At 41.5% G+C, this 26,497-nt stretch overlaps 5 protein-coding genes and 1 long non-coding RNA gene across 13 annotated transcripts; 3 read left to right on the top strand and 3 right to left on the bottom strand.

The window, feature by feature from the left end:
• Positions 1 to 211: 211 nt before the first annotated feature.
• LOC139779676 (thioredoxin-related transmembrane protein 2 homolog) lies at positions 212 to 1,871 on the bottom strand. The gene is made up of 5 exons (XM_071718116.1): positions 1,633 to 1,871; positions 1,375 to 1,555; positions 1,112 to 1,298; positions 823 to 1,018; positions 212 to 736 (listed from the first exon to the last, which is right to left on the bottom strand). Exons 1-5 carry the CDS (start codon positions 1,774 to 1,776, stop codon positions 638 to 640), a joined length of 807 nt encoding a protein of 268 aa, XP_071574217.1. The 5' UTR covers positions 1,777 to 1,871; the 3' UTR covers positions 212 to 637.
• A 216-nt stretch (positions 1,872 to 2,087) lies between these two features.
• On the top strand, positions 2,088 to 4,691 carry LOC139779675 (N(4)-(Beta-N-acetylglucosaminyl)-L-asparaginase-like). Of its 3 annotated transcripts, none has more exons than XM_071718114.1 (6): positions 2,088 to 2,227; positions 2,994 to 3,167; positions 3,251 to 3,407; positions 3,504 to 3,729; positions 3,804 to 4,093; positions 4,296 to 4,691. In XM_071718114.1, the coding sequence occupies exons 2-6, from the start codon at positions 3,026 to 3,028 to the stop codon at positions 4,534 to 4,536; spliced, it is 1,056 nt and encodes a 351-aa protein (XP_071574215.1). In that variant the 5' UTR covers positions 2,088 to 2,227; positions 2,994 to 3,025; the 3' UTR covers positions 4,537 to 4,691. The 3 variants fall into 3 exon arrangements, with proteins under 3 accessions (XP_071574215.1, XP_071574214.1, XP_071574216.1); XM_071718113.1 differs by lacking the exon at positions 2,088 to 2,227 and adding an exon at positions 2,520 to 2,839; XM_071718115.1 differs by lacking the exon at positions 2,088 to 2,227 and having other exon boundaries at positions 3,009 to 3,165; positions 3,248 to 3,407.
• Positions 4,692 to 4,994: 303 nt separating this feature from the next.
• Positions 4,995 to 9,317, top strand: Cdm (importin-13-like protein cdm). The gene is made up of 8 exons (XM_071718094.1): positions 4,995 to 5,556; positions 5,739 to 5,903; positions 6,001 to 6,147; positions 6,236 to 6,498; positions 6,619 to 7,378; positions 7,547 to 8,456; positions 8,541 to 8,687; positions 8,785 to 9,317. The coding sequence occupies exons 1-8, from the start codon at positions 5,416 to 5,418 to the stop codon at positions 9,021 to 9,023; spliced, it is 2,772 nt and encodes a 923-aa protein (XP_071574195.1). The 5' UTR covers positions 4,995 to 5,415; the 3' UTR covers positions 9,024 to 9,317.
• A 1,261-nt stretch (positions 9,318 to 10,578) lies between these two features.
• On the bottom strand, positions 10,579 to 17,638 carry Pcm (5'-3' exoribonuclease pacman). The gene is made up of 18 exons (XM_071718093.1): positions 17,372 to 17,638; positions 16,676 to 17,113; positions 16,113 to 16,557; positions 15,791 to 16,041; positions 15,556 to 15,716; positions 15,083 to 15,465; positions 14,524 to 14,816; positions 14,171 to 14,457; positions 13,810 to 14,086; positions 13,410 to 13,679; positions 13,142 to 13,302; positions 12,669 to 13,051; positions 12,196 to 12,581; positions 12,041 to 12,118; positions 11,786 to 11,965; positions 11,463 to 11,699; positions 10,924 to 11,394; positions 10,579 to 10,844 (listed from the first exon to the last, which is right to left on the bottom strand). The coding sequence occupies exons 1-18, from the start codon at positions 17,444 to 17,446 to the stop codon at positions 10,668 to 10,670; spliced, it is 4,953 nt and encodes a 1,650-aa protein (XP_071574194.1). The 5' UTR covers positions 17,447 to 17,638; the 3' UTR covers positions 10,579 to 10,667.
• Positions 17,639 to 17,709: 71 nt separating this feature from the next.
• Nvd (cholesterol 7-desaturase nvd) lies at positions 17,710 to 25,050 on the top strand. Of its 6 annotated transcripts, none has more exons than XM_071718106.1 (9): positions 17,710 to 17,830; positions 17,926 to 18,284; positions 18,617 to 18,733; positions 19,087 to 20,850; positions 21,072 to 22,187; positions 22,280 to 22,464; positions 22,599 to 22,765; positions 23,455 to 23,633; positions 23,973 to 25,050. In XM_071718106.1, exons 5-9 carry the CDS (start codon positions 22,098 to 22,100, stop codon positions 24,675 to 24,677), a joined length of 1,326 nt encoding a protein of 441 aa, XP_071574207.1. In that variant the 5' UTR covers positions 17,710 to 17,830; positions 17,926 to 18,284; positions 18,617 to 18,733; positions 19,087 to 20,850; positions 21,072 to 22,097; the 3' UTR covers positions 24,678 to 25,050. The 6 variants fall into 6 exon arrangements, with proteins under 6 accessions (XP_071574207.1, XP_071574206.1, XP_071574208.1 ...); XM_071718105.1 differs by having other exon boundaries at positions 19,087 to 20,406; positions 20,525 to 22,187; XM_071718107.1 differs by having other exon boundaries at positions 19,087 to 19,406.
• Positions 23,276 to 26,001, bottom strand: LOC139779680 (uncharacterized). Its single transcript, XR_011719957.1, has 3 exons — positions 25,758 to 26,001; positions 23,954 to 24,541; positions 23,276 to 23,707 (listed from the first exon to the last, which is right to left on the bottom strand). It is a non-coding gene; the product is annotated as an uncharacterized lncRNA (long non-coding RNA).
• Positions 26,002 to 26,497: the final 496 nt, after the last annotated feature.

Here is a 26,497-nt window from a genome sequence, read left to right on the forward strand (position 1 = left end):
CCGCTAAAGTTAAATTTGGAGTCTGGGTCTGGGTCAGTCTGGGTGGAATGAAACAGGATTTATATTTAATTTTAAGGGTCCGAGGTGCTACAGTCCTCGTTATTAAACTCTAATATCATTGACAGATTGTAATATGTCAAATGCAAATGACTGCAAATATTGTGGCCTTTAACATATAAAACATTTTTATAAGAGAAAATAGAAAAGAGCGTGCATGCCAACGATCAGCTTTTATTCAACAGCTATATCGAGCATATTTTAAAGAGAAACGACGCAACATTATTGTTAATCGCGTAACAAGCTTTCTGTACATATTTGAATTTTATGTTAATATATATATATATATATATATATATATGGCACATTCACACACATCATACACAATATTACAATAACGATCTGTGACGTATGTTATGTACAGATGTTTAAACGTAAGTGAAGACAATATAAGAGCACTGCAGAGATTATTGTAACACGCAACAAAATATTTACACGAATCCTTGTATTTTTAATTTAGAATCAGAACTCGATCGAGATAACCCGCTAGCTGGATTTTCTACACGGTACAAGTTCATCTAACTGAAACTCGCTCAACTGCAAACTGCTTTTTTTCATTAAATGCCTAAGTGTGCCTTCATTATTCTGCCTTCAACGATTTCCTCTCTTTCCTTTTGATAGGATTTTTCTTGCAGTCGCTGTAGATATTATTGAGATCGAACGCAGCCTTTACATTGTCCTGAAAAATTGAGATGAATAAATAAGAAGGAATAGAATTACACAAATTAAGATATTAACAAGTTAGATCTGAATGGCGAGGCATACCAGCGAGAAGAGAAACTTGACGAGCTTTCCTTTGTTATCCGCGTATGGACGTCGCTCCGCTTCCTTGCCATCTTTAAAGAGTATTAACGTTGGCAGTTGCTTGCTCGTGCTGGCGTCGCTAATATGATACTTTGCCGCAGCGTCCGGATATCTTCCGATGTCCACCTTTCCGAACTTGAAGTTCTCCAACGCGTATCTGAAGCAATTATTTTCAATGACAGCAGGTATATAGAATAGTTCCCGCGGCAAGGAAGAGAGATTAGACTGTATTTAAATTGAGTCGCCTTACTCCGCAGAGAGCTCGGAAAATATCGGCGCAAAAGTTACGCAAGCTGGATTCCACGCGGTGTAGAACGCCACCAGCCAGACCACTCTGGTGTCACGCTGCAGCTCCTCCTGCAGTCCATTGGCCCCGCGTAGGTAGATCACATTTTCAGGCCCTTGATACGCCGGTTCTGGCAGCACTAATCCGCACACTACATACAAAATGCAATTATATTCCTCGTGGCATATAACAGTCTGTTCGCGAGATAGTTTCGCATTTTCTCTTACGTATAAAAATAAATGCAAACAGAATGCCCATCCGCACGTCCGCGTAGAACCACAGGATCAAGTTTGCCACTTTCGTATACACAAAACTGGATGTCAGGTAATTTATCATGGTCACGCTGCCGGTCTTCCTTGTCCTTATCATGATAACGATCATGAGGAAAAAGAGAATCTCCGTTTCCCTCTGAAAGCACAGGTGCTTATTAATGAAATGACTTAAACATTACAAAAATTATATCCGATAGATTAATATCAACTCACCCCATCGAGCTCGCAGTCGTCTTGAGCAAATATGTAATTACAAATTATAGGAAAGCGCTTGGAGATGATGTAAGAGACGCTGAGGAAGATGTTTATCAAGTAGTACGGTTTAACGAGCAACTTTAGATCCTTTTTGAACGACATTTCGCTTGGTCAAAGTGGACAATTTTTTTACAATTAATAGAATTACACGCGAGATCGGACTGACTATTATCAAATGTTATTGTACGACCTGTCGCGTACGCGGAAGATCACCTATATTTTCCCTGACAACAATTCTCGAAGGCGGTCACTATCCCGTATACATGGATGAGTGAGGTGCTGTCAGCTGTCAGCTGTTTCGTGGGATTCATTCATGAGAACTACTGATGAGAACGAGCGAAGGCAGGACGTGGTCGACGGACTGAAAAAACGTGGCCGCTGATAATTGCCTCTAATTTCTGTGCGTTATTCGGCCACGTTGCGTAGATAAACGAGATAATTACACAACGCGACCGCGACACGATACGCGCATCGCAAACGTGGATCGGGATTCTGCTCGTGGACCACAGGATTTATCGTCGACGAGGTTGCTATTAAAAACGGCCAGCCCTAGGTAAATTGCGATGATTGCGATTATCAAATGGACCCGGTGGGCCGCGGGAGTAATAGTAGAGCATTGACATTACCGATCGTCGACTGTAATTGAATTGCCTGTCGATAAAAATGTTTGAACAATTATATTTTGTAAGGCGTTATTGAATTTTCTTTTTATTTTACGAGCATTTCTGAAATATTTGGCACGCAGAAAATCACGTGTACATTGCTGCGAAACTGCATTTTTTTTTCATCCGTTGTTATCATCGACGCATAAGCGATTGAACGCGGATGTGCAGTTTCAAATAAAAATTTTCGAGATGTATGTCTATGAGGATGTGATTATAATACATTTGAAAATTAATATTATATTACGAGCTAGTCGTCCAGATTTCGATAAACTTGCACCTAAGTAAGCTATATGTCTTCTTGGAGACCCTATACATCGCCACACGTATTGGCGTTGGTGCATACTGCATTGTTTACATAGTTCGATGCACTCGCTAAGTCCGAAGTCGCTTCCTCGCTCTAGAAAAATATTAGCAATGCGATAACCCAGTTTACAGTGTCTCAAGGCAACGTAATAGTCCAGTAGATCTAATGGCTATTTGCGAGATAAAAAAAATTGCCGGTTAGTAACAATGAATTATATTGTTGTCGAATCTCTATTCCACTTATAGCGCAATAGTATCAATCAGATATTGGATTTCCTGCTTATCAGAGATATTTTCTCCCTCCATGCTCCTTAAGTCGCGCGAAGTTCATGCTATTTAATGCTTACGTAGGCTGCTGTTCACCTCCAGAAGCCGCAGGCAGGATGAGGCTCGTCAGCTTTGTAGGGATTTTGTTGCTCTTGGAAGTTTGCTCGCTCAATGCAATCGATGAACAGAATCTTGGCGGTCTCGATAGCTTCCCCTTGATAGTCATCACGTGGAATTATACGGATGCGACGAAAAAAGGTATGTTATATCTAATTTGCCCGGAATGAGAGACACGCACGGAGCTTCTGGCAATTTAAAGACACTGTTAATGATCGTTTAAGCATGGGATGTGATATATAATCAGAAGAGAAGCGCTTTGGACGCGATAGAGGAAGGATGTTCCCTATGCGAGGAGCAGCAATGCAGAAAGACCGTGGGGTTCGGCGGCAGTCCAGATGAAGCTGGAGAAACTACGCTGGATGCTCTCATCATGGATGGGTAATAAAGGCAGTTGAAGCGAACAAAAGTAGCGCTTCTCTCGTTTCATTGAACTACACCAGTGATTACATTCAAGAGATGCATTCTTTTCCACAGAGTGCTGATGGACGTAGGTGGAGTAGGAGGATTGCGGAACGTGAAGAGCGCCATTTCGGTCGCTCGCAAGGTGCTGGAGCACACGAAGCATTCCCTTCTGGGTGGGGACTTGGCTACGGATTTCGCTGTGAATATGGGATTCAAGAAGGAGTCCCTGCAAACGAACGAGTCCAAAGAAATGTGGACGCAGTGGAGGGCGAACAAGTGCCAGCCCAACTTTTGGAGGGTATTGAAAGCGAGGCCGCGCTCTTTTTGCATCTCATCTTACAACTGTCTCATCGGTATTCGTGCTGTTTCTAGAACGTCGTACCGGATCCAACAATCACCTGTGGACCATATCGCGCGAGCGACGTAGAAGACGACGGAAGCACGCCAGTGGGAAGCGAGGAAAATCACGATACCATCGCTATAGTCGCGATAGACTCACAGACACGTATAGCAGCTGGAACGTCCACGAACGGCGCCAAGCACAAGATCCCCGGTCGCATTGGGGACTCTCCTATTGCGGGAGCTGGGGCGTACGCCGATCAGGACGCCGGTGCGGCAGCCGGTACCGGCGACGGAGATATCATGATGCGATTTTTGCCGAGGTATTCGCGTTACGTATCAATATAAATATATATATTTTTTCAGATACATTTTAATGAATTAAAATATAAATTGTAAATACATTTTATTTCGACTTTAGTCTTAAATTTTCTACTTTAATTTTTAATTTGTTCCGTGTTAAAGCAAAGTTAATATTTAGCATCTTAGTAATACAGTTGCTGAAATTGAATATACTTTTTGTAGCTTTCTGGCGGTGGAGGAGATGCGTAATGGAGCAACGCCGAGTGCAGCTGCTAAGAAGGCGATTAACAGAATCGCCCAACATTATCCTAACTTCTTCGGCGGGGTGATCGCGTTGAATAGAAAGGGAGAATATGGAGCAGCGTGTAACGGAATGGCCGCGTTTCATTATTACGTTGCGAATCCCACTTTGGGCCCTAAATTACTTGCGGTTCAATGCAGTAACTATAATCCAGAGCAATAGAAACAAAACTTGCTAATGTTTGTTCAAACTTCAGTGATACAAAGCAACGTACAATACTTTAGCATTCCTAATGATATAAGTGTAAATGTTATATTGTTACTTGGAAAAATCCAAGTTATTAAATAAAGAAAACCAAAAACCCTGTATAAAAAAAAGGATTCATATAAATGCAGTGTATTGTGAAACGTATCTCATGAAAAAATTTTTCCTGCAATACAAATAACGTAATAATGAATCCAACCCATTTTGACACTTAAACATTTTATAAAAATATATAATTTTCTATTTTATATAAAATTAAAAAAGATTTCTTTAATTTTAAATAACTAAAGTCACTTGTGATTTTATCGATTGTAGATTAATTATCTACCTTCTTATTGTATTATTAACAATATTAATTACCGATAAAAATATAAATTCTCAAAATATCAACCAAGTATCGTGATAATATGGGAGGTGGCGGTAAGCCCGAAAGTTTGAATCGTGAAAATCGACTCTCTTTTAGTGATCATAAATATTTGTGTTATTTTTATTTAGCGTGGAAGCTGTTTGCGGACTGCGGAGAGTGCGGAGTAGGCCAAGCGACCAAACTCGCGGTTCGTGACGCTCCGCGACGAATTATTACAGGTTTAGGTTAGGTTAGATCAGGTTAGGTTAGGTTATGTGTCACCGTACGGATGGAAAATATTCGCGCTTGATCGCATCTCCCGAAGATGATAAGGGACCGTGAGGACGCACGAGCGGTGGGACGAGTTAAATGTACATACGCGCGTCACGAAGCCCCGGCCGTCGTGTTGGCTCTCCACGTGCGCGACCTGCCCTAATAAGAGGAACACGGACACGGGTAACGCTGTCAACGTGTCGTGCGAAACGCTTGGTATGGATTATGCAACGGTCATCGACGACGCGGTCAGGCAATTTTACTCGGCGGGCAATCACGAGGCACACTCATGGCTCCTGCAGGTGCAAGCCTCCCCCGAGGCCTGGCAATTTGTCTGGCAACTTTTGGATCCTTCCAAGGTACCTATCAGCCAGAATTGTTTAGCCTCTCTTCCTCTTTATTCTGTGAAACTTCTGATTTACCTTAATTCTTCCTGCATGTCGGCAATATTTTGAAACAAGTGCTTTGAACGAATACAGATCTGATCAGCTGATTCTTTTCTTTTTCACCGATGTGTAAACGAAGCCTATTATCTTTGCAGTCATACGAAGTGCAATTTTTTGCGGCGACGACTTTGCACGCGAAGATATCCAAACAGTGGAATGAAGTGCCTGAAGCTGAGTACCCGGTGTTAAGGGAACGTTTGCTCAATAGTGTGAGGAGACCCAACATCCCCTTATGCATCCTTATAAAGCTTTGTCAAGCGGTAATACATCCTTCTCCGTGTTATTTAAGAATAAAGGAGAATACTGTAAATAAGTAAATGGACCTTTGTATAATTACCCGACATGTAACGATTTCAGTTAGCCGCGTTTGTGGCCAGCGTTTACAGTGCAGAAAACAGGGAACAGGACAGGAGTATAGTCGACGAATTGCTCGACATGTTACCCTATGATTCCCCATCTGCGTTAGAATTACTGCTTCGAGTGCTCTCGACGCTTCCCATTGAGGTAAAATATAAAATACATACAGATTGCGCTACTTAATTTTTACTCTTCGACGAGTTTAAACTGATGATAAACCTGCGATTATTTTCAGTACGAGAAGAGACAAGAAGCGAAGATTGCCAAACTGCGGGGAGCTCCTGTCAACTTAATCAACAGCTGGTGCCAAACTGCATGGTTCTTGCAGCGGGTCTTTTCAATGTGTAATCTGGATTCTCAAGGCAATGACGATGTATTATACTCCTTGGGACTGGAATGCGCTCAATCGTGGCTTAAGGTTGGCCAGCTATGTTTAGAGACCACCGGCCAGATCTATCCCTATTTATTAGTGGCTGCAGCCCATTATGCGCCTAACAAGTAAGTTGCATTATTGAAAGACCGATATCGTAATATTTAACTGTATAGCAATAGAAAAAAAGTAATAAATAAGTTATCGAATTATTAAATAAAGTATCATTCGATTCTTTTCGTTAAAAGAGACGAGACTCATGGCGATGATGAGAACATGAAGAGCTGGGATGTAGTACAAGATTGTTTAATTATGATTGTAACGCACTACGAGCTTCACAAACGGCCACAGACATTCTGGGAGTGGGCCAGGAGTTTGGTATTGATGGCGAAGCAGTACAATAGAAAATACTTTTGCGAGATATTAACCGCCATCGGAGAGGCCCACAGTCGGGCGTTTCTGATCGCTCTGGCTGAGAACTCCAACGAGGCGCATACGTGGACGGCCATGGGACTGATCGAGCTGCTATTGGAGTGCTCGGAACTGGAGGGACGTTACCCTACCGATGAAACACGCAGCTGTATCCCGTTTGGATTCTGGTACGCGTTACAGGACGATCTCGCGACGCTAGATCAACCGTTGGAAAACCGGGCTCTGGAAGCGTTGAAGCCGATTTACTTTCGACTGGCCCAGGCGCTGCTGCGAAAGTCGACGTTACCCACATCTCCGAACGAGAGGGGAGACGCGGATGAGCGCGAGCTTTTCAGATGTTACAGGCAGGACGTGGCGGACACGTTGGACTATTGTTACAGCGTTCTCGGCAGTGATCTGCTGGCACTTCTCGGACAAAGATTGAGTTTGGAAGACTCACCGTGGACTCACATAGAGTCGACGTTACACGCCTTCAAAGCTCTCTCTGAGAGCGTCGGTACTCAGGAGTACTGTTACATCCCTGCGCTGATAAACTTGATTATTGTTCATATACCTTATCATCTGTATCCTGAAGAGGTACATATATAACGATCATTCTTAAAAATAATGATTAATTGCAAACTATACTTTTTTTCTTTCTCTACATTTTCGAAATAATTTATTTTTAGCCAGCTTTTTTTCTCTATAGAAATATGTTTGTGCGACAGAAATATCACATAAGTATTTGGCTCGTTTCATTGCCAGGTACTGACGTGTGCCTGTTCGACGCTGGGCGCATACGCCGAATGGATAGGAGAACATCCCGAACCGTGGCTGGAGAAAGTGTTGCAGCTCGTTATTCAAGGATTGACCAGAGGTTCGACGACAGCGCCGTTTGCGAGTATGGCACTGAAGGATTTGACGAGGGAGTGCGGGCCATATCTCGCCCCTTACGCGCCATCCATTCTTCACACCATCAGTCAGACGCTACCGAACGTCGAGCCTGGCGGTGGGGAAGGTTTACGGCTCATGTATGCGGCCGGGAAGCTGCTTAATGTGTTGTCTTCTATGGAGGAGCAACTGGTGCACCTGGAGGCGACACTAGGACTATGCGTGACGAAGATAAAGGAGCTATTGGGGCAGCCGTTATTCACGGCGCGGCTCGGTGTGACGAATTACCTGAAAATGGTCACCATGTTCTTCAGCACGATCGAGGGTGCAATCGGCAGGGCCGTGCTGGACGGCGTGCTGTCGGTGTTCAATCAGATCGTCACGCACCCCGAGTGGAGCCAGGACAACGCCACGCTGGAGGCGATGCATATGTGCGCGCAACGATCCCTGTCCGCGTTGCGGCAGCCGGAGATTGAGGCACGGCCCTTGCTGCTGATCCTGTTGACCTCTTACAAAATCTGGCCGCATCCAGCCGCGTTAAATCTCCTGAAGCAGCTGGTGTTGCTGTTCGGCAGAGATCCGGACAACATCGTGAGTCCGGTGCTCGCGGAAATGAGCTCGTTAACTTTGAACGGCGTGAAGGTGTGCAGATCGGTGCAGGGCGATCTGTCCGAGTGGTCGGACTTGATGGAGGCGTACATGGGCGTGCTTGCGCAGATCTGTAAGAAGAACGCCCGGTTGTTGCTGCAAATCCCGGATCAAATACCGGATATGTTGCAGTGCGGTAAGCGCAATATCATCGATGTATTCGTAGAAATATTTAAAAAAATCCCCGTACAATGTATGTAGTTGTATTTCTTTTTTACAGGAATCGCTTGTCTAACGCTCCCGGAGACGGCGACAGCCAAAGCGGCCGGGCATTTTCTTAGTCACGCGATTGTGCAAAGCCCGCACCTGCAGACGTTTATTCAACCAATCGGACAAGAGCTTGTCGCCGCGATTCTGCATTGTGTCGGTAAGCAGAATGTTTCAGGATGTACATACATACGCATTTGCGAACGTGAAGCCGTTTCGTTCAATCGCCTATTTATTTATTTCTTTATTTCCGTTAGGTGGAGCAGTGCCTCACAATTTGGAGCCTCACGCCGAGGTTCTGTTAGCGTTGAACAAAACGTGTCCGGAATGGACCGCGCAATGGTTACGCGCCGGACTGGAGAATCAAAAGAACCTCGCCGCCGTCTTGCAGAAGGAAGACGTCACGCGCATTTTGCGCGAGAAGACGAACAGGGGCCGACTTTGCGACGTACTAAAGGAATTTAGTAATCAATGCCATCAGAAGACGGATATATGACAATAGAACTTTCGTGGTGCCGATTGACAAATCTTACTGTATGAAGTAATCGATTTAAGATATATGTAACACACAGAAGTTGACATAATTTATCTCTTCATAATAAACGCTGCAATGTATATAATTGTGTTTTATACAGGTTTACGCATTTACTTGACGATTGTAAGATATTCATCGATCGTGATAGAAACGCTTAGTGTACCGAATACAAAAATTTGCGTGATGCGAAGTAAATAGCGATAATAAAAGGAATATTTATAGTAAAGACAGTAAAATATATATAGAAACAAGAAACTAATGTGTATATCCAATTCCTTTTTGTGTTCCGAGGAACATGAGACTATTATGATACGTTATTTTGAATTCTTTAATCCTTTTAACAGTATGTAAAGTTTTATTGAAGTGATTTAAAGTGAATGAAATATATTCGATTTTCAGGGAATGGATAACAGCTGAAACATTAACAATGTAATAACAATAATAATTCATGATTTAATAAAGGAAAATGAGAAAGATACATAAAACCAATCAGAAATAATATACGATAAGAATATAAGAGAGATTGCGAGATATATTTGGCAATTATATATTGTATAATAAAATTGAAACATCTTGTTGAGTTCATGTTTCTGTTTAATTTTGATTTTTGTTTCGCTGTTTATAGTACAGAAAAGAGGAACAGAAAAATTCATCGAAGATAATATGTTTCTACTTAGGGACTTAATCAATATCACTTTCTCAATGTCTTACATATACAACACATTTAATGCTGCCTCATATTATGCTTATATGCAAATTGGCGAATATGTTGCAATAAAAATCAGTATCTCACAGTCTTCTAACAATCGTGATGCATTATTAAGTATTAAAATTAATCTACTTTTGTCCAATGTTATACTAGGAACTGAAATACTCTTCGAAAGATAAAAGAAAAAAATGACATATTCCTTCTAATCCACTTCTATAATAATGTAAATAACAGTACAAACTGATCGTTACGCACACATGCGATATACTTTACAATAAAAAGTAAAATATGTTATAAACGAAAAAAGATCATAAATAATACATCTACCAAAATCTTCATGATTTAGTTCTACTTCCAATTTTTTTGTGTACATATTATAATTATCCTAAAATATATTTGGATAAATAATTTTCAACCCTTTCTTACAATTGAAAAATTACTTATTTGTCGTGATGAAGTATTGCGAAATCAAGAAATAAAAAGTCATTAGTATAAATGACACACCGATGCATTGTAAAATGAAAAAAAAAAAATAAAATAAGTCATTCGATACAAAATAAAATCGTTCTCACTTATATTCTTTATATTATACGTTACGTATGTAAGTTCAGTGCGTGTATATACATTTGACTTGAAAGAATCTCTTAAGTATTATTTGGTGCACAGACATGCGATCGTATGTAAATGCGAAAAAAGTTTGGGTGCGTCAATATAAAGCCTTTGAAATGAAATATGTACTGGTCCGTTGGAAATCTTCGGAGTAAAAGGTCTGCTTGGTTTTATTATAAAAATGTAGAAAACGAACGATGGCGGGGAAAGGATGGATCGATATAATTATCTTGTATTTACATATAATTTGCAAAGATCTACCCCATCCCAAGGATAAAACAGAGTTTTCACTGGGGGGGTTCACCACCGTTCGATAAGGGTGGTGCGCCGAATTTCGCGGCGACGCGTGATTTCCTGGGTTTGGACGATTTCCCCGCATTTTGTTGCGGCTGTTGCGACTGTTGTTTCTGCGGTTCGCTTGACGTCTTCTCCCTGGCCTTATTTACAACTTCCGGCTTCTGTTTCTGCGTGAGAGAAATTGGCGATTCTCGATTACAAACATCAATGCGACAAAAAGAAACGACTTAACTTTTATTTACGAACCTTGGGCAACGTTTCCGCTTGTTTCTGCTGCTGTTGCTGCTGCGCTTTAGGACTGGAGCTCTTCTTAGTATTCGGATTCGTCTCCTTCGAGGCTTGTTGTACGCTGGCGTTTCTACTCTTTTTCTGAGCTTGTAACGGAACGAACGCGGTGCTATTCCTGATCTCCATCTTCGGTCCGTTCTGAGGACCTTTCTGTTGCCCTTGATGTCTCACTTGCTGCTGCATGACTTGGCTATACGATGCGACTTGTCCGAACGCTGGATTCGGTGGCATTTTTGGATTCCATTTTGGATAAAATAAGTTAGGCTGCATAGGCACAGTCTGCGGGACTGGCGGCATTTTCAGAGGGCCCATAGGAGGCATCATAGGAGGCCGGATATTTTGGATCCAGTTATTTTGTTGAGTATTAAACCACTGAGGCGTCATCACTATTTTCGTATCGTGCATTGACGCCTTATTCAAATTTAACACCTAACAATAAGCGCCACATTAATAAAATAAACAAGATCGAAGGAAACTTTTTATACACTTATTATTACCTTGTACGCTCTCTTTGCAGCGCTTTCTGCGGCTTGCTCGTGAGTGGTGCAAGGATCTCCTTTAAAAACCTTTGCATTTTCCAACATAACGTGGGCGCTAATTAAACCTGTCTTTTCGTCGACAATATAATTATATTTTGGTATGCCAGCTCCGTTATACGAGAAATGTCTTAACAGTTGCGAGCTATACCAGACCGGATTTACTTTCTCCTTTTTCTGTTCGGTTCGTCGAGCGTGCTAAACAAACGCATACATATCTTTAGATGTAAAATTATTATAGGCATAACACAATATAAATGAATTAACACAATATAAATGCATACATCGAACAACTGTTGTACCAAAGGTGGAGGGTTCAAAGTTTCAGCTTTCTGTGAAACTGTCGCTTTCTGAAGCGTCCCCGCTGGTTGCGGCGTAGATTGTTTGCTTTCTTGCTTACTCGTTTGCGGATTTACGTCAGGAATCTTCAACACAGCTTTCAAAAACGCGCTAGGATCTTGCGGCTGTAATATAACGATCCTTTAGAAATATAGCAATGAAACAAATAGAATTTTAAAAGTACAATACTCAGTGCTTACCGATTGCATATTATTGCTAAATGGCTTGACTTTCGTCATTGGACTGGATGCTACTTTCTCCGGCGGTCCATTCGGCTTCTATTAAAGCAAATATTGTAACAAAATATCTATAAGATTCGTGAAACAACCTCGCAACTCTACACCGCTACATTTACCTGTATCTTATGCAATTCGTTCCATAACGCTTGAAACTCGGATGCTTGATTAGGATTAGGTGGCGCGTTTTGAGGATTCTGTTGTAATACTTTACACGGTATTGTTTTCGGACCCAATTCTATCATGCCGTGTTGCGCCATACCCAAACAAATCTCACGATTTAATTTCTCAAGGCCCTTCTTAGCGAGCTGCATTGGCGGGTACGGTACCTTCGACGATTGATCATTCTTGCTGGGAGAAGCGGAATTCGCTGTTTGCTTTCGACATTCCATCAATTCATTCGGATTTCCGTGCTCCGTTCTTTCGCCGAAACTAATATTTATGAAGTCCGTAGCTGCCAAGCGATAACCGCGAAATTGAGAGCAACCGTTTAGCGTAAGTCCGCCTGCAATGTACACGTAAGCAAAAAATATTCCATAAAAGTTCTAGTGCACTTAATATTTGAAGTTCCGGAAAGTTATGTATTTCTCACCCATGAAAGGTTTATCGAACAGAACGTCGTACATGGTGTCAAGCGGATTGGTCCCCTTTAGTACCCCCATGATAGTGCCTTTAGCTCCGAGCGGTACGCTAAAGCCGCTTCTGATACAGCGAATTCTATCGAACAAACGATTTTGGGAATTTGGATCGGGCGGCACGTTACGCAAGTTTAAACCCGGCTTGTAAAGTAACTGCGGCTTCACTTGCAGAAAAACTGTTTTCGCCATGGTCTCCTCAGTCTTCAAGCATTTCTCTACTTCCTCTTCGATCTGTTTTATCAGGTCCGTTTCGATGACGTCCATCCCGCAAACGCGACTGTCTAAACCGTGCAGTTCTGTTTTCAGCCACGCAACTGTATCTTTCAGTTCATCCGATCTATACAATGTTCACGTTGCATTACCACATCATTATATTATATATATATATTATATCATATTTTGTGACATAAGAAAATACGCAATGTACCCCGTATTGAAGAGGTCTCCCTCTTGGAAAATGTCGTTCGTCACATTGAGGGCCAAACGTTCGAACAAGACAGGACATTTCGTCATATAATTTCGAATCAGTTCGATCGCTTTTGTGCTATACAACCATTGGCTGTTCTCCTTTCTGGTATAACCAGGCACCTTCGAAAATTTCGATAGATTAAAAACGGAAAATGATTAAGAATGTGCAACATTATCAGTCATATTTAATATAATGAATAAAATTTGTTTTCGTATATATTTCTTACCTCTTCATTCCTTTTATTGAACTTTAAGTTCAACCCGAGGTTATATTTTGTAAGTTCCTCCTTCATTGGTTGTATAACGTAAATTGTCCCAGTGATTCTGCTTAAAAGATGACTACTTATTCCAAGACGTTGCGCGGCAATACTGCCGTGCATATATCGCGTCTTCTGTTGCGTGTAGGCTTGTTTAATGGCGTCGAATGTTGGCTCCTTTACGGATTTTATAGAAATTTTGATTCTGCGCGACTTTGAAACATCCTTATTTTGTATAACCTGTAGATTCATAAAATCTTTTTAAGTGAAACTGAATTCCGTCCCAATAAGTTTTAAAGTAATTTAATTAGAATCATTAGAATCATTAATCTCAATAACTAATATGATACAAGAAATCCAATGATTGTACCTCTCCCATCGCACCGTAATAAGGATGTCCCAACATGAAACAAAAGGTTCCTGGTATAAAAATATCATGCATAGTTTCGTAAACTGTCAATTTTTTGCTGTAGACAGAGATATCTCTGACTACAGTCTGATAAGCGTAAACCGTAGGATAAACGTTCCACTGTTTCTCGATTGTAACTTTTCCCTGAACACCAAAAATATATTTGCTACCCAGAAATGAGCGAGTAAAAAGCAACAGATCCGTATTGCCAATATCTATCCCAAGACGTGACATATGTCTAAAAGCAAATATCGCCAAAATATTATATTACGTTCTCAATATTACTCTATCATAAATGAGAGCATTAATAATGTCATCTTACATTTCTTTGATTTGTTTTTTGTGCGCCTTCCATTCCGCGGCTAACGCGGCCTTTACATCCTCTTTCTTTAGATTAGCGTCACTGTAACCGTCTAACTGATTGATTAAACTGAATTTCACGTTGCAGTCAGCTACGCCAATCACGAGGGCCTCCTTCAAATGCGGCCATTCCACATATACACTCTTTCCTAATAGCTCCGACGCTAAAGTTGTCAAACTTGGTGTTGGCTTCGATATTATGCTTAAAATCATATTTTCCCCGACTGAAGGTTGTTGAAATACTTTGACCTAACAAAGATATTTATATAACAACTTGTTAAGATTTATAATAATATCGAATTCCAATATATGTACCTTCGCTTTGTCCAAATGCGCTGTATGATCCAAGTGCCGTAGTATAGGAAATCCTGGATAATAAACGTCGAGATCAAAACCTGGGGACAATCCTCGAATCAACTGTTCTCTCGGAACGAAAATGTCATCGCGATTCATTAATTTTACTTCAGCGTGACTGACAAATTCTGGAAAGTATACGGTTGCTTTATGAACATTTCGGATCTCGTCGGTATACGAGTACAAACACATCGGCCCATGTTTGTTCCTTGCTTGTTCTTCCGTCGACAATCTCGATAAGTGTGGCTGCATAGCTGTCACAGATAAGTAGAGAGAAATTTAAAAGTTTTATATTGGTATTTTTTAAAGGAAAGTTTTTAAAGGAAAGTTTTATTTTAAAGGAAAGTTTAAAATTTATTATTTAAACATCTAAATTTTTTCATAAAGGGGCTAGCGAACAAGCTCGTTCTTAGTGCTTATAATTATATCTTACAATCGACGAATAAACATATAATTCATCTAAATTGTATTTCACACAAATATGGATATTTTCAAGACATAGAAGAGGAATATTACTCACCAGCCAACAACAGTTTCTCGTCAATGAATGGGATAAGTACAACTGCTTCCCATTCCTGTCGTTTTCCATTTAGATCAGTTTTAAAATTATGTGGATAATAATTGATAATGGGAGAAGAATCCTCTGTCAATAGCGATTGAAATGGTTCTGGCAATAGTTCTTTGCTAAATGCCGGTAACACAGCTAGCAATTGTTGAAAAGGTAAGAACGGGTCTCCCGACTCGAATTCTAACTTCAAATCCTTGAAGTCTTTTATATCTGAAATATACGGGGCGTAATGATGCGGATAATACCACGACCAGCTGCAACAGCCGTGATAATAATAATGCAAATTCCACTGTATCGCTCTCACATAGCCCTCAGCCTGCGAACGTAAAACTTCTCTGGAAATAAATGAATGATATTTGTAAAAATACTGGAATACTAACGTCAGACATTTTGTGTAAAATTATACGTATCTATAAAATACTCACTCGTCAACGTTCTCATATTCTAACTTGTTCATATAGTAATCTTTCTTATGTTGTACAAATTCCATATTGTATATATCACTATCGGATTCATCATCTATTATTAAATCCATATCTCTATACTCTATAAAGACATCATCATCATCGTCAAAATTACCTAAGGACTGTGTTGCAAAGCATTAATTTTCACTTATTCAGCTATCTACAGCGATCATAAAAAAAATATTTAAATAAGTACCATCTCCGTAGTACTTTTAACAAGAGCATCTAAATCTTTATTTTGCGTTTTCTTTGGAGATGCGTTCTCGCTGTCGTCTGATTTTTTATATACATGACGTTCAGATTCATTGGGCCTTCTACCTGTTTTACTTTCAAAAAACTTTATATCGGCGTAATGCTCGTTAAACTGTTCTACGTCTAAACGACTAAGTTTCTCCATAAACTTTTCAAAACGATCGAGTTTTAATGTTCCCGCTTCATTTATGTAACCTGAAGCAAAACAATATATTATATTTATTTAATTATATAAAGATATAAACTTAAGATAACTGATAACATACCTTCTAAAGTTGGTAATACTTCCATGTATGCACGGTACAGAATTGGCAGTGCACCGTTGGCAATGTGTAAATTTGGCAGGTGGGGAATAAAATCGTTTCCTACCAGAAAACCCATCAAAACCCAGTCATCGATTATTTTCTCGATATCAAATGTAAAGGATAGCTTATCCTTGAGCGGCGAAAACTCGTGCTCTATGTACTCTCGCAAAAGCGACAAGTGAAGAAGGCAAAACTTTGTCTCCTCGGGGGTCATTTTCACTTGCTGCTTACCAAACTTGACTTCCTCTCTCAAAAGAGAGAAGTTTGGCTCGTGTGAACAGAGACCTAACATTATTAAATCGGCATCCAAACCGTATAAACAATGCCTAGAGTTACAGTCGTAATCCTTGCTCGCTTTCATGTACCTTATGTAATCCATAATTTTATGCTCTCCCTCTCCGGGGACCTAAAACAGATTCAATACGTTGTATTCTATTGAATAACAAGTATCTCAGTCCTGTGTTATTTCTGTGAAGAGGGCAAATTATATTTGTCTCTCTTATATTACATTGTCGGAGGATTACCTCAGAGCCGCTGAACAGTATCCTACACTTTTTCCATGCATCATCAGTGGAAATCTTATGTTCGACAAAACGTTTGAGCTGCTCGCCCAGTTTAGCCATAAAGAGCGTTCCCGGGGTTATGCAATTTGAGTCGAATCTCTTCTCGCTGGGTATCGGGATACCCTTGGACCTGGCTTTAGCCTCTTGCACCTCGACATCCTTGGCGGCTCTGAAACGCCGGCCCCTCTGTTGATTGATCTTGGCTCTAGGCGCGACGCCGTCGATCGCCATGAAGAACAACTTTTGCGGGCGGATCATGTTGAATAGCACCTCTATGTAGTGAAATATATTCTTAAAAATCATCTCCTCGGTGATGCGGAAGCAGACGTCGTCGTTCGGATGGGAACACGTATGTATGATACCGTTCATGTCCAAATATAAATAATCGAATTCCGGTATCTAAAAAGAAAGGGGAGTAATGTCAATGACTGTGATTACTGCATACGGGTGGGGGGGGGGAAGCCTGTAAAAAAAATAATATCTTTACTGAAACGTTGAAGAGAAGGCAAATCTTGTTTTGCGCGCAATAAGGAAAAAAAGGAAATGACGAAGGCGCATGGTAGGGCGAAGGGAAAAGGGGCCCCGTCGCCCCAGGATTTGTATTGCTTTTTTTCTCTTCCCTCCGTCTCTCCCTCTCCCTCTCCCTCCGTTAAATACCTGATGTTCCTTCACGACCTCGCTGAGGCAGGGGTATCTCTCGCTTATGTATCGGAAGAATTTCGGCACACCCATCCTGAGGCCTTGCTTCCCGACGTCGAAATAAACACGTTCCCCGACTAAGACTCTGTGCCCGTGGCAAGCGCTTCGCGCGTCCCTCTCGTAAGGTCGTTCTATCAAAATTAAAGATTTCGCTCGCGAGTACGCTGTATCAACTTTGCTTCGACGGTAACGTCCGTCGCGGGTTGTCCGTTTCAGACGTAGATGGGAAAACGAGTGCGGGAATCCTGGACTGGATCCGGAATGGCCGGAATCCTCCGCGGATCCGCTCTTAAAGCGCCGTTCTCATGGGGCGGGTTAAAGGTCGATGGGGCGGCGATCCGCCATCCGGCAATGGAGACGTGTTATTTGATTGGAGACAGTAGGGCGGTTTTTCTTCTCCATCCAAACGGCAATCACGTCAGTAATTAATACCAAACAACATTATATTATTTTCTTAACACGGATTAATTTAGAATTAATGGAATAATTAACTTTTTCATTGTTTAACATAGGTTAGGAGAAATTAGGTTAGGAACAACGAATTGCGTAGTTTTTATTTAAAGCTGGTTGAGTTAAAAAATTGGCGCGATTAAGTTTTAATCACTGTTATATCGTGGTCGCTTTAATTATCGGAACCAGCGGCCAGCAATTCGGTGCCGTTGGTATTTGCGCCTCAATGCCATCTCAGGAAATATTATGGTATTCGGTGTCTCGAAATGAGCGCAGACGATAAGAACGGAAAGACATGGGACGCGGTGGTCGCACTACCTCCTACGAGAAGGAAAACAGTGTCGAAGAGAATGTTACATCAAAGCTATTCATCAAGGATGGAAACAGAGACGCAATGCTTGATTATCGCAAATTTAAAGAGGTATTTTTCGTCCGTTATCTTAATAATATATTGGCTGCCTTCGGAAACGTCACCCAGGTATACACGGGTATACTCCCTTTTCCTTCTAACAAGCTGAGATAGAAAGAGAAGGGAGTATACTCGTGTGCACTCAGGTGACGTTTCCGAACGCAGCACTATATGTGACTATAGCTGCGGTCCACTTGACGCTACAAATGCTTTGGAGCGTTCTTCTTCTCCTTCTTTCTTCATTGAAAGAAAAGAGAAGAGGAATGCTTCGAAGCATTTGTAGCGTCAAGTGGACCGCAGCCTATAATAAAGATTGAGATAAATATATGATAATTAAATTACAGTGCTCCTCTCGCAGCGGCAACGTAACGCGAAGTGAGAATTAACAATGGCTGATGATTGTCGAGAATTAGCAGTGAATTGTATAGGATAGCTTGCGAATAATAGTCGGCGGATGCTAGGTAAAATTTAAAATTAATCAAATTAATTTTTTAAAATCAATTTTATTGAGTTAAATTTAAAATTGAATTAAATAATTAATTAATTGAAGCAGTTGATCACATTGCCATTCATTAATTATGAGTTAATTATCAACAAATAAATGTTTACAAAGAAGGGGAGTTTCTCCTGCCTGAAATTGTCCTTGCCTATAAACTGCCATTCTGTGTGCAAGAATATATAAAGAAGTGATGATTTTTTGTGTTAGCTATCAATGTACAAGTAATTAATCTTTTGATGTTTCTTAAACGTTAGACGCGACTAATTTAAAGCTGCTTCTCTGCCTTGGCCTGAATTGTCCTCGGATTTTTTATAGATCCTCAAATCGTTCCGGTGAAGGTAACGCGCGGCTTACTCGCGCGTGAAGTGCGTTTCGGGTACCGGCTGAAAGCTGAAAGATGATCGCCTGCGTATTCTCTGCCGCAAAAATCGGTGGTTAAGCACTTTCGAGCTGACGCATTGCTTAAACATTTTGATCGTTGCCACGCAGTACGGCACGTGTTAGCTGTCTCCGTCCTGCTCATTTTCGATCGACGCGAGCTTCGCGAGCGAATAGAGCATAGAAGCGATCGCAAACGATCCTCATTATTGGCGTCTCACCGAATAATATTACGCCCCACCGGACCGGCGACCGCGGCAAGCATTAGAATTTTGGACATGGAAGGAAGGCAGACAGAAGAGAGGAGTGACAGGGAAAGAGAGAGAGAGAGAGAGAGAGAGAGAGAGAGAGAGAGAGAGAGAGAGAGAGAGAGAGAGAGAGAGAGAGAGAGAGAGAGAGGGAGAGAGAGAGGGAGAAAGGAAGAGAGAGAGAGAAAGAGAGAAATCTTGATAAATGGGAAAACGCGCCGTTTAAAAGGGCCGCTTATCGGCATCGCTGATCTCTCGGCGGAGATCGTTTCTTCGTCTCGCTTCACGTTTGAATAATTAATTTGTTCTCGTGTGCATCGGAGATGTGAAGCGTTACACCACATCTCACATTACCTCGGCTGACCGCGCGGTGTGTTTACGCTCACCCAGAATGTTTAAGATAACGACGGCCAGTAACCCGACACAGATTTTTAAATTACAAAAACGGATCTCCGACCGTCTATTCCTCGATCCGTCAGAGACATTTTACTCTCAATCCGAGAATGCTCGCAGGTCAATTTTCTCTTCTACTTACATTTTTATCCGATAGGAAACGGAATATGTACCAGTTTGATGAAAAAGTGAAGCTGATGATCCTTTATAGAAATGCAGAGCAACGAAAAATATAACACGAAGTATTTACTCTTGTTCTAAAGCAGAGTCATGAAACGCAAGAGTGCAGTCTCGTATGAGTAATCGCATACAATTTACATGTTGAATCGCTTGCAATTCCGTTAGGACAAGATCTGATTAATAATTTATACATACGCTTCTTGCTTCAGGTTTTTCCATTAAAGCTTTTACCTCTGTTTTTGGGTGCATTAGTAACCAGTGCTTTTTTTATACGACCCGATGCCCCGACTCATATTTCGCTTCGATGAACAAGCGCAATATCTTCCGTTGCATTCATACGATACCCTTCGGATGATGTTTGAAAAACGAAGCTGAATTTTGCGACGTAAGGATTTTGGAGGTCGGAACTTAAGGAGGGACTGAGAGGAGAGGTTTAGTAAGCTTGTTCGTTTTAGCTGAACTTCTTGCACAGTTCATCTTTTCTCCTTTTCTCTTTAACATGAAAAGAAAAAGAGGAAGATGAATCGTGCAATAAGTTCAGCTAAAACGAACAGGTCTATTGACGTCGATCGCCGTTCGATAGCGTTCAATGACAAAATAACGAGACGAACCGGAAGGAGAGGAATAGTCTTTTTTCTGCCGGGACAAGAAGAGGAGCACGTTCGTCTTGGCAACATGATCGTGTATGAAGGCGGGAAAACATCAGAATATAAATGCGAATCCTTGCGACATTCTCTCCGCTGGAATCGATATGCTAAACGGATGAACGAACGGACGAACGGATACATCGGCGAGCTGGTGGCATCGCGATCGATATACAGTCTCGATAAAGGAAGGCACACCGGCCGGTCAGTCGAGACGAAGAGGACGATGAAGGAGTGTAAGATCTTGTGATTCAATATAACGACGTTACTTTACCGCAAGGCTTTTCGACCGATCTATCTCTCTCGCACGCATGATTTTCTCTCTTTCTCTCCAAATTACGTTATGTACTTCTCGCTCAGCGGCTCAAATCTATCTGCCGTCCGTCCGTGCCTTCCTTCAGAGGAGCCTATCTCTATTTGAAAATTGTACACTTATATATATTCGAAAATCTTACAGGAGTAAGGAAAAAGGAGGTGGAGAAGGTGGAGAAGAAGAGGAGTCGCGGCGGTTTTAGATCCGGTGATATAGGTGGCACGATATATAAGCTGCTCGTTCGCTTGTCCGCGTCTCCGTGGCCGGGCATACATAATCGGGTAACCGTTTACGTGACGCGACGCGGGACCGAGTCGATCGGCGACGAGCGACAGGTCGACTTGGGAAAAAAACACGGCATTTCGATAGAAACGGTCGGCAGGGTACGGTCGGCATATATAAGCCGTAGATGGACCTCACGTGTGTTTCAGTTGCCCAAAAACCCTTACAAGTTCCGGACGGTCTCTCCTTTTCCGAGCTAGAGCGCCTTTTCTAGTAGCAAGCCCTTATTTTACCTTCTTTTCTTTTCTTTCCTGCCCTATTTGCGACGCGCGTTCTCCGTTCCTCTTTCTGTCGTATCCCCCGGGTTCGCCCCCGTTCTCCAATCTTCTACAACCGGCCTGTCCCTTAGCCCTTCGGCTATAGGTCTTGCATACGCATCGCTGATGCACACACACGTGCGCGTTTACATACTAACTAAAATATACCGAACGTTCATCATCGCGCTCTCCTCCCGATCTCTCTCTCTCTCTCTCTCCCTCTCGTCCTCTCGTTCGCCACACACTGTCGCCCTTGTCCTTGTCCTGTCCCTTCTCGTCAGGAGTCCTCCTTGCCCTTTTTTGTCCCGGCTACCGGCGAACGCGCGCGTCGTCTTCTTCGCCCAGTAGTTTCCTCGCTCTCTCCCTTCCTTCACCCTCTTCCAACCCGTCTAACTCTTTTTCTTCCCGTCTTTCTAACTCCCGTCCTCGTCGTCGTTTCTGGCCGTTTTGCTTTTGCACATTCTTGTTTATCTCTCCTGCAACGAGAGCGCGCGATCACTCCAGTATACATTGCATTCTCACTGTGCAATTGAACGGAGCGAGGACTCGCGAGGACACGTGTCTATTGGCACGTCGAAATAAGGAAGCTGAAGGAAAATCGAGAGAACGGGATACCGGGATAAAAGTGACAATGTTGGATTTGGTCATCTGGATCACTGTCATCTGGTCGCTGGTCCTTCTAATCTACTTTGCGTATTTCTTCAAGTTCAACTGGGTGAAAGTGAGTGTCGACCAAGTGGATTTATCCGATTTATCCGATTCTGTGTTTTCCCTGCAAAGTGTTCTAAGATTATAAATTGGTATTTGTTAAAGGATTTGAGAAGTGAGAGTAAAACGCGGCAGACCGGCAGTGTTCATACGGCTAGCAAAAATCGGAAGGTGGGTAAACTACCGCCAGTCTATCCGAACGGATGGTTCGCCCTACTCGAGAGCTCGGAGATAAAAAGGGGTCAGGTGAAACACGTGTCTGCTCTCGGTGAAAATTTCGCGGTGTTCAGGTACGTTGGAGTGCGGAATTTCCTTCGAATTAAGTTTCCCTCACTTCTTCCATACATTTTAAGATATACCTTGGAACTTTTGGGATAAGACACCCTGTATATTTATCACATAACGTTTTACCAATTTCTTAAAGAACCGAAAGAGGCGTAGTCAACATTTTAGACGCGTATTGCCCGCATTTAGGGGCAAATATGGCAGAGGGTGGCCGTGTCAAGGGAGATTGCCTGGAGTGTCCCTTTCATAGCTGGAAGTTTCGCGGAGAGGATGGCTACTGCGAGAGCATACCTTATACTGAAAAGGGTATTAATCAAGTTCTACATAATATCGTTTCAGGCGATATCTATTCACCCTTTTTTTTCCCATAGTTTCTGTATGCTATATCGGCTAAGATGTTCGGACTGGATGTTTTTTACACCCTCGAACCACATTCCTGCATCGAAATACCTGTTTACGCATTTTAACATACAAATATTTGCGTTTAAATTTCGGGCGCCCTTGGTAGATCGTGGGTCTTGATATACATCGCTTGCCGGCCTAGTTATTCGCAGTTCTTATACTTGCTTCTATATTATTTATATATACTCTTGCCGAATATTCTTTAAATATTATGCCATGATGTTCTATAGTTTTCTTCATTTCGTACATAATATATAAATTTGACAAGAAACAATTAAAGTAGTTGTACGAACTGCGAGTCGACACAAGAAATGGATTCATAATTAAAAAACGTCAGTTACGTTATATGAACTTATATGAACTGTCTTTTGAATCTATTTTCAAAGCGAGTCCTATGATTAACGAAACACTCGGTTTAACGTAAATAGCTTTGCTTTATTTATGTAATAATTGTAATACAATATTATATATTTAATTATATATGAAAGAATATATTTATATCATTTAATCATGAAATACGAAAAGCTATAGAAATTATCTATCGATGCATTTATTCTACCTCTATTTAGTCGTTTGCTTTTTTTTTTGCACAGTGCCACACATCGCTCGAGCAAAAGTCTGGAAGTCCTGCGAAGTAAATCACCTCATCTTCGTCTGGTATCACTCCGAATCAGTTGAGCCTGACTGGCAACCCCAGCCGCACACATTCATTTCCAACGGGACATGGCGCTACCAAGGTCGTAATGAGTTCCTCATTAACTGCCACATACAGGTTTGTCGCGCATTCAATTCTCTGATATAATAGATATGTATACACTTTATCACGCAAAAGTCACTCGTAGAAAACTAGGAAAGAAAGAAAACAGTTATAGTTCATAAGACGTTACAAAACATAGATGAATTAAATTAATCATTAGTGTTCACTCGAGAGTGCTGTCAAGAATCACTCTCCAGAATCATGGACTGGAGAAAAAAATATTAGAGAAAGATTGAGAGAGAGAGACTTACTCTCTTTTACTTCACTCCTTCCTTATTCTATTCTTTTATCCTTTTTCCTTAGAAGTTCTTTCAAATGGACAGTAAACTTAATACCTGTTGATCTGTGCATTAGGATATAGCTGAGAACGGGGCTGATCCTGCGCATCTGGACGCGGTACACGGCCCGGGTATATTCCTCTCCGGCAACTTGTCCTGGCTGGCTCGACACTTGTGGATCACTAACAGGGGATGGCAGCCGCACTGTTCGTATGACAACCAGACGGACGAGGACGCAAACGCGGATGCAGAAACGGCGAAGATGCGTGTCAACTTGAACGGTGCGTCGATCCATCGGATCGAGAGCGGCAACGGGGATCGTCATCTCGCGGTCGCGGAGAACGGCTTCGGCAGAAGGGAGAAGCACAAAGCCGGCCTGCACATGTGCCACAAGTTGATCCTGCTGGAGCGCTTCAACGTGATGGAGATCAACGTGGTCATCGAGCAGATCGGGCCTAGTTACGTCGAGCTGATGATCGACACGTCGTTTGGACCTATGTGCATCCTGCAGACAGTAACGCCGATCGAGCCGCTGCTGCAACGGGTGACCCATCAGATCTTCTCGCCGCCCCTGTTAGCGCCGTACGCCAATCTGGTCTTTCTGGGTGAGTGCGTGATGTTCCAGCGCGACATCATGATCTGGAACTACAAGAAATATGAGCGGCAGCCGATCCTGGTGCGCGAGGACCGTGCCATTCTCGCATACCGCCGTTGGTACTCGCAGTTCTACTCTGATCACAGTCCCACCTATCAGACGGCTATGGAGGACCTGCAGTGGTAGCGATACCTCCCTTTTGAAATTTAACTTGTATACTTTCTGTTATATTTCTAGGTATTATTTTTATTATTAAAGCAGATAACTTGTGTATAATGTTAATTAAAAAAAAACGCGTTTGAGATCTTGTTAATTATAGTATAAATAATTGTTGATCTAAAACAAGATTAAATCTTTATCAGTATGTCGATATAGTTTTTACTATCGCTTTCTTTATATGTTGAATGTAACTCTATTTTAATCGTTGTTACATAAATTGTCGCTCATTGTGTACAAAATGGTGATGAGTCTAATTTTTATATTTAAAATTTAAAAATATAAATTATGAAAATTAAATGTAATGCAGTAATGTTCTATAAAAACTCTTGTTGTATCTATACATAGTATAGAAATTTCAATTGATGTATTCAATGACATTATCTTTCACGCGTTTCTATCAGTTTAATTAGTGAGCTATTTTACGAGGAAAAATGTCTTAAAGTTCACAACAAATCGCAGTTATCGTTACATATAACGCAATAACTTTATCGTATCATCGTCGAAACTTTAGATAATAGCACTTCAGATATTTTATATAGTTGTTTGACATACGCGCAAATTATTTTCACGTTAAATATCTTTTAACAACAAATGGCGAATAATACGCGCGGGATCATAGCTAGCTGCTAGCCTGTTTACGACAAATGCGAAATTTATATTGTACATATCGTAACGAATTTATAATTAATTAGTTCCCGGTATTAACGTAAATTGTTCATAAATCGAGGCGACACTGTGCAAGCAATTTGTGCATTTAAAATATGAATCAAAAAGCTAAAAGATGATTAATATTGTACTGGATTAAGATTTTATATCAAGTATATTTCTCGCGCTTTGAATTTAACTTGCCGGCCGTTTCCGGAATCGACGAATAATTCAAACGAAAACTGGAAAACCGTATATCGATACATATATCGATACGCAGTTTAATAATAATTCGATAATAATACATACACCTCGCGTGGAATTTATGCAAAAGTAAATCGCAAATATATCGCACAATATCAAATCGCGACTTCATATTAATTAGCCATTACATCGACTTACGTTGTCACGCGGGAGACGGATTAACGTGAAGTTGGCCGCGGCCGCCTGACTTCACAATTGTTCCTGTCGCGCAGGATTCGTTCGGGAGTCGGGACGTGTGACGTGTGGGACGGTTAATTTTTGTCGAGCGGATCGTTGCTTCCTGCGATCCATCTTCCTTGCGTCAGCTGCGACAACACGATTGTCATATACTTAATATGCAGGTTATATTCTGGCGAATAATACGCGCGGGATCGTAGCTAGCCTGTTCCGAGTGCGTTTGTGCGAGTGCCGTCACTACCGTCAAAGATCAACACGGGATGGGACATGAGACATTGAGAGCAGGCGGTGGAGGAGGAGGAGGAGGAGGAGGAGGAGGAAGAGAAGGAGCAGAGAAAGGAGATCTGGGAGGCATCGAGCGATAATGGAGCACCGATGGGTAAGTAATTTATTCGCTATCCATTTATGTATTTCTTAACCATGAAATTGATCCCCCTCCCCCCCGCGGGAATGGCGACCGAAGCGCGCCTCAGTTTTGTAACACTGCGTGCGAAAAATGCATGTATATCTTTTATTATTTTAAAATATTTAAAATAATATTTACAAAATGATTTCCGTATTTGGACGTGCAATTTTTCATATTTTTCTCGATCTTTGGAATATATTGCATTCTAAAGTATAGATATCATGATAGTGATGAGACACCTGCATGTGCAATTTTTAATTAAGTAATTGACAATTAGTTGTAGCTCAGACTTGAT

This window comes from Temnothorax nylanderi, unplaced genomic scaffold, assembly GCF_030848795.1.
Source record: "Temnothorax nylanderi isolate EJ_2023f unplaced genomic scaffold, tnyl_v1.0 TNYL_tig0237_pilon, whole genome shotgun sequence".
In the NCBI taxonomy this organism is placed as follows: domain Eukaryota; kingdom Metazoa; phylum Arthropoda; class Insecta; order Hymenoptera; family Formicidae; genus Temnothorax; species Temnothorax nylanderi.

Coding starts and splice junctions, on each gene's coding strand:
- Nvd (XM_071718106.1), top strand. CDS start 22,098: ATGTTGGATTTGGTCATCTGGATCACTGTCATCTGGTCGCTGGTCCTT. Junction 22,188..22,279: donor TCAAGTTCAACTGGGTGAAA/GTGAGTGTCGAC, acceptor TATTTGTTAAAG/GATTTGAGAAGTGAGAGTAA. Junction 22,465..22,598: donor GAAAATTTCGCGGTGTTCAG/GTACGTTGGAGT, acceptor AATTTCTTAAAG/AACCGAAAGAGGCGTAGTCA.
- LOC139779675 (XM_071718113.1), top strand. CDS start 2,809: ATGGCTATTTGCGAGATAAAAAAAATTGCCG. Junction 2,840..2,993: donor CGAGATAAAAAAAATTGCCG/GTTAGTAACAAT, acceptor ATGCTTACGTAG/GCTGCTGTTCACCTCCAGAA. Junction 3,730..3,803: donor GCCAGCCCAACTTTTGGAGG/GTATTGAAAGCG, acceptor TGCTGTTTCTAG/AACGTCGTACCGGATCCAAC.
- Cdm (XM_071718094.1), top strand. CDS start 5,416: ATGGATTATGCAACGGTCATCGACGACGCGGTCAGGCAATTTTACTCG. Junction 6,148..6,235: donor TCTCGACGCTTCCCATTGAG/GTAAAATATAAA, acceptor GATTATTTTCAG/TACGAGAAGAGACAAGAAGC. Junction 8,457..8,540: donor ACCGGATATGTTGCAGTGCG/GTAAGCGCAATA, acceptor TCTTTTTTACAG/GAATCGCTTGTCTAACGCTC.
- Pcm (XM_071718093.1), bottom strand. CDS start 17,446: ATGGGTGTGCCGAAATTCTTCCGATACATAAGCGAGAGATACCCCTGC. Junction 17,114..17,371: donor AGGTCGTGAAGGAACATCAG/GTATTTAACGGA, acceptor CTTTCTTTTTAG/ATACCGGAATTCGATTATTT. Junction 13,680..13,809: donor ATTACGGTGCGATGGGAGAG/GTACAATCATTG, acceptor ATGAATCTACAG/GTTATACAAAATAAGGATGT.
- LOC139779676 (XM_071718116.1), bottom strand. CDS start 1,776: ATGTCGTTCAAAAAGGATCTAAAGTTGCTCGTTAAACCGTACTACTTG. Junction 1,299..1,374: donor GTTTGCATTTATTTTTATAC/GTAAGAGAAAAT, acceptor TTTTGTATGTAG/TGTGCGGATTAGTGCTGCCA. Junction 1,019..1,111: donor TTTTCCGAGCTCTCTGCGGA/GTAAGGCGACTC, acceptor TAATTGCTTCAG/ATACGCGTTGGAGAACTTCA.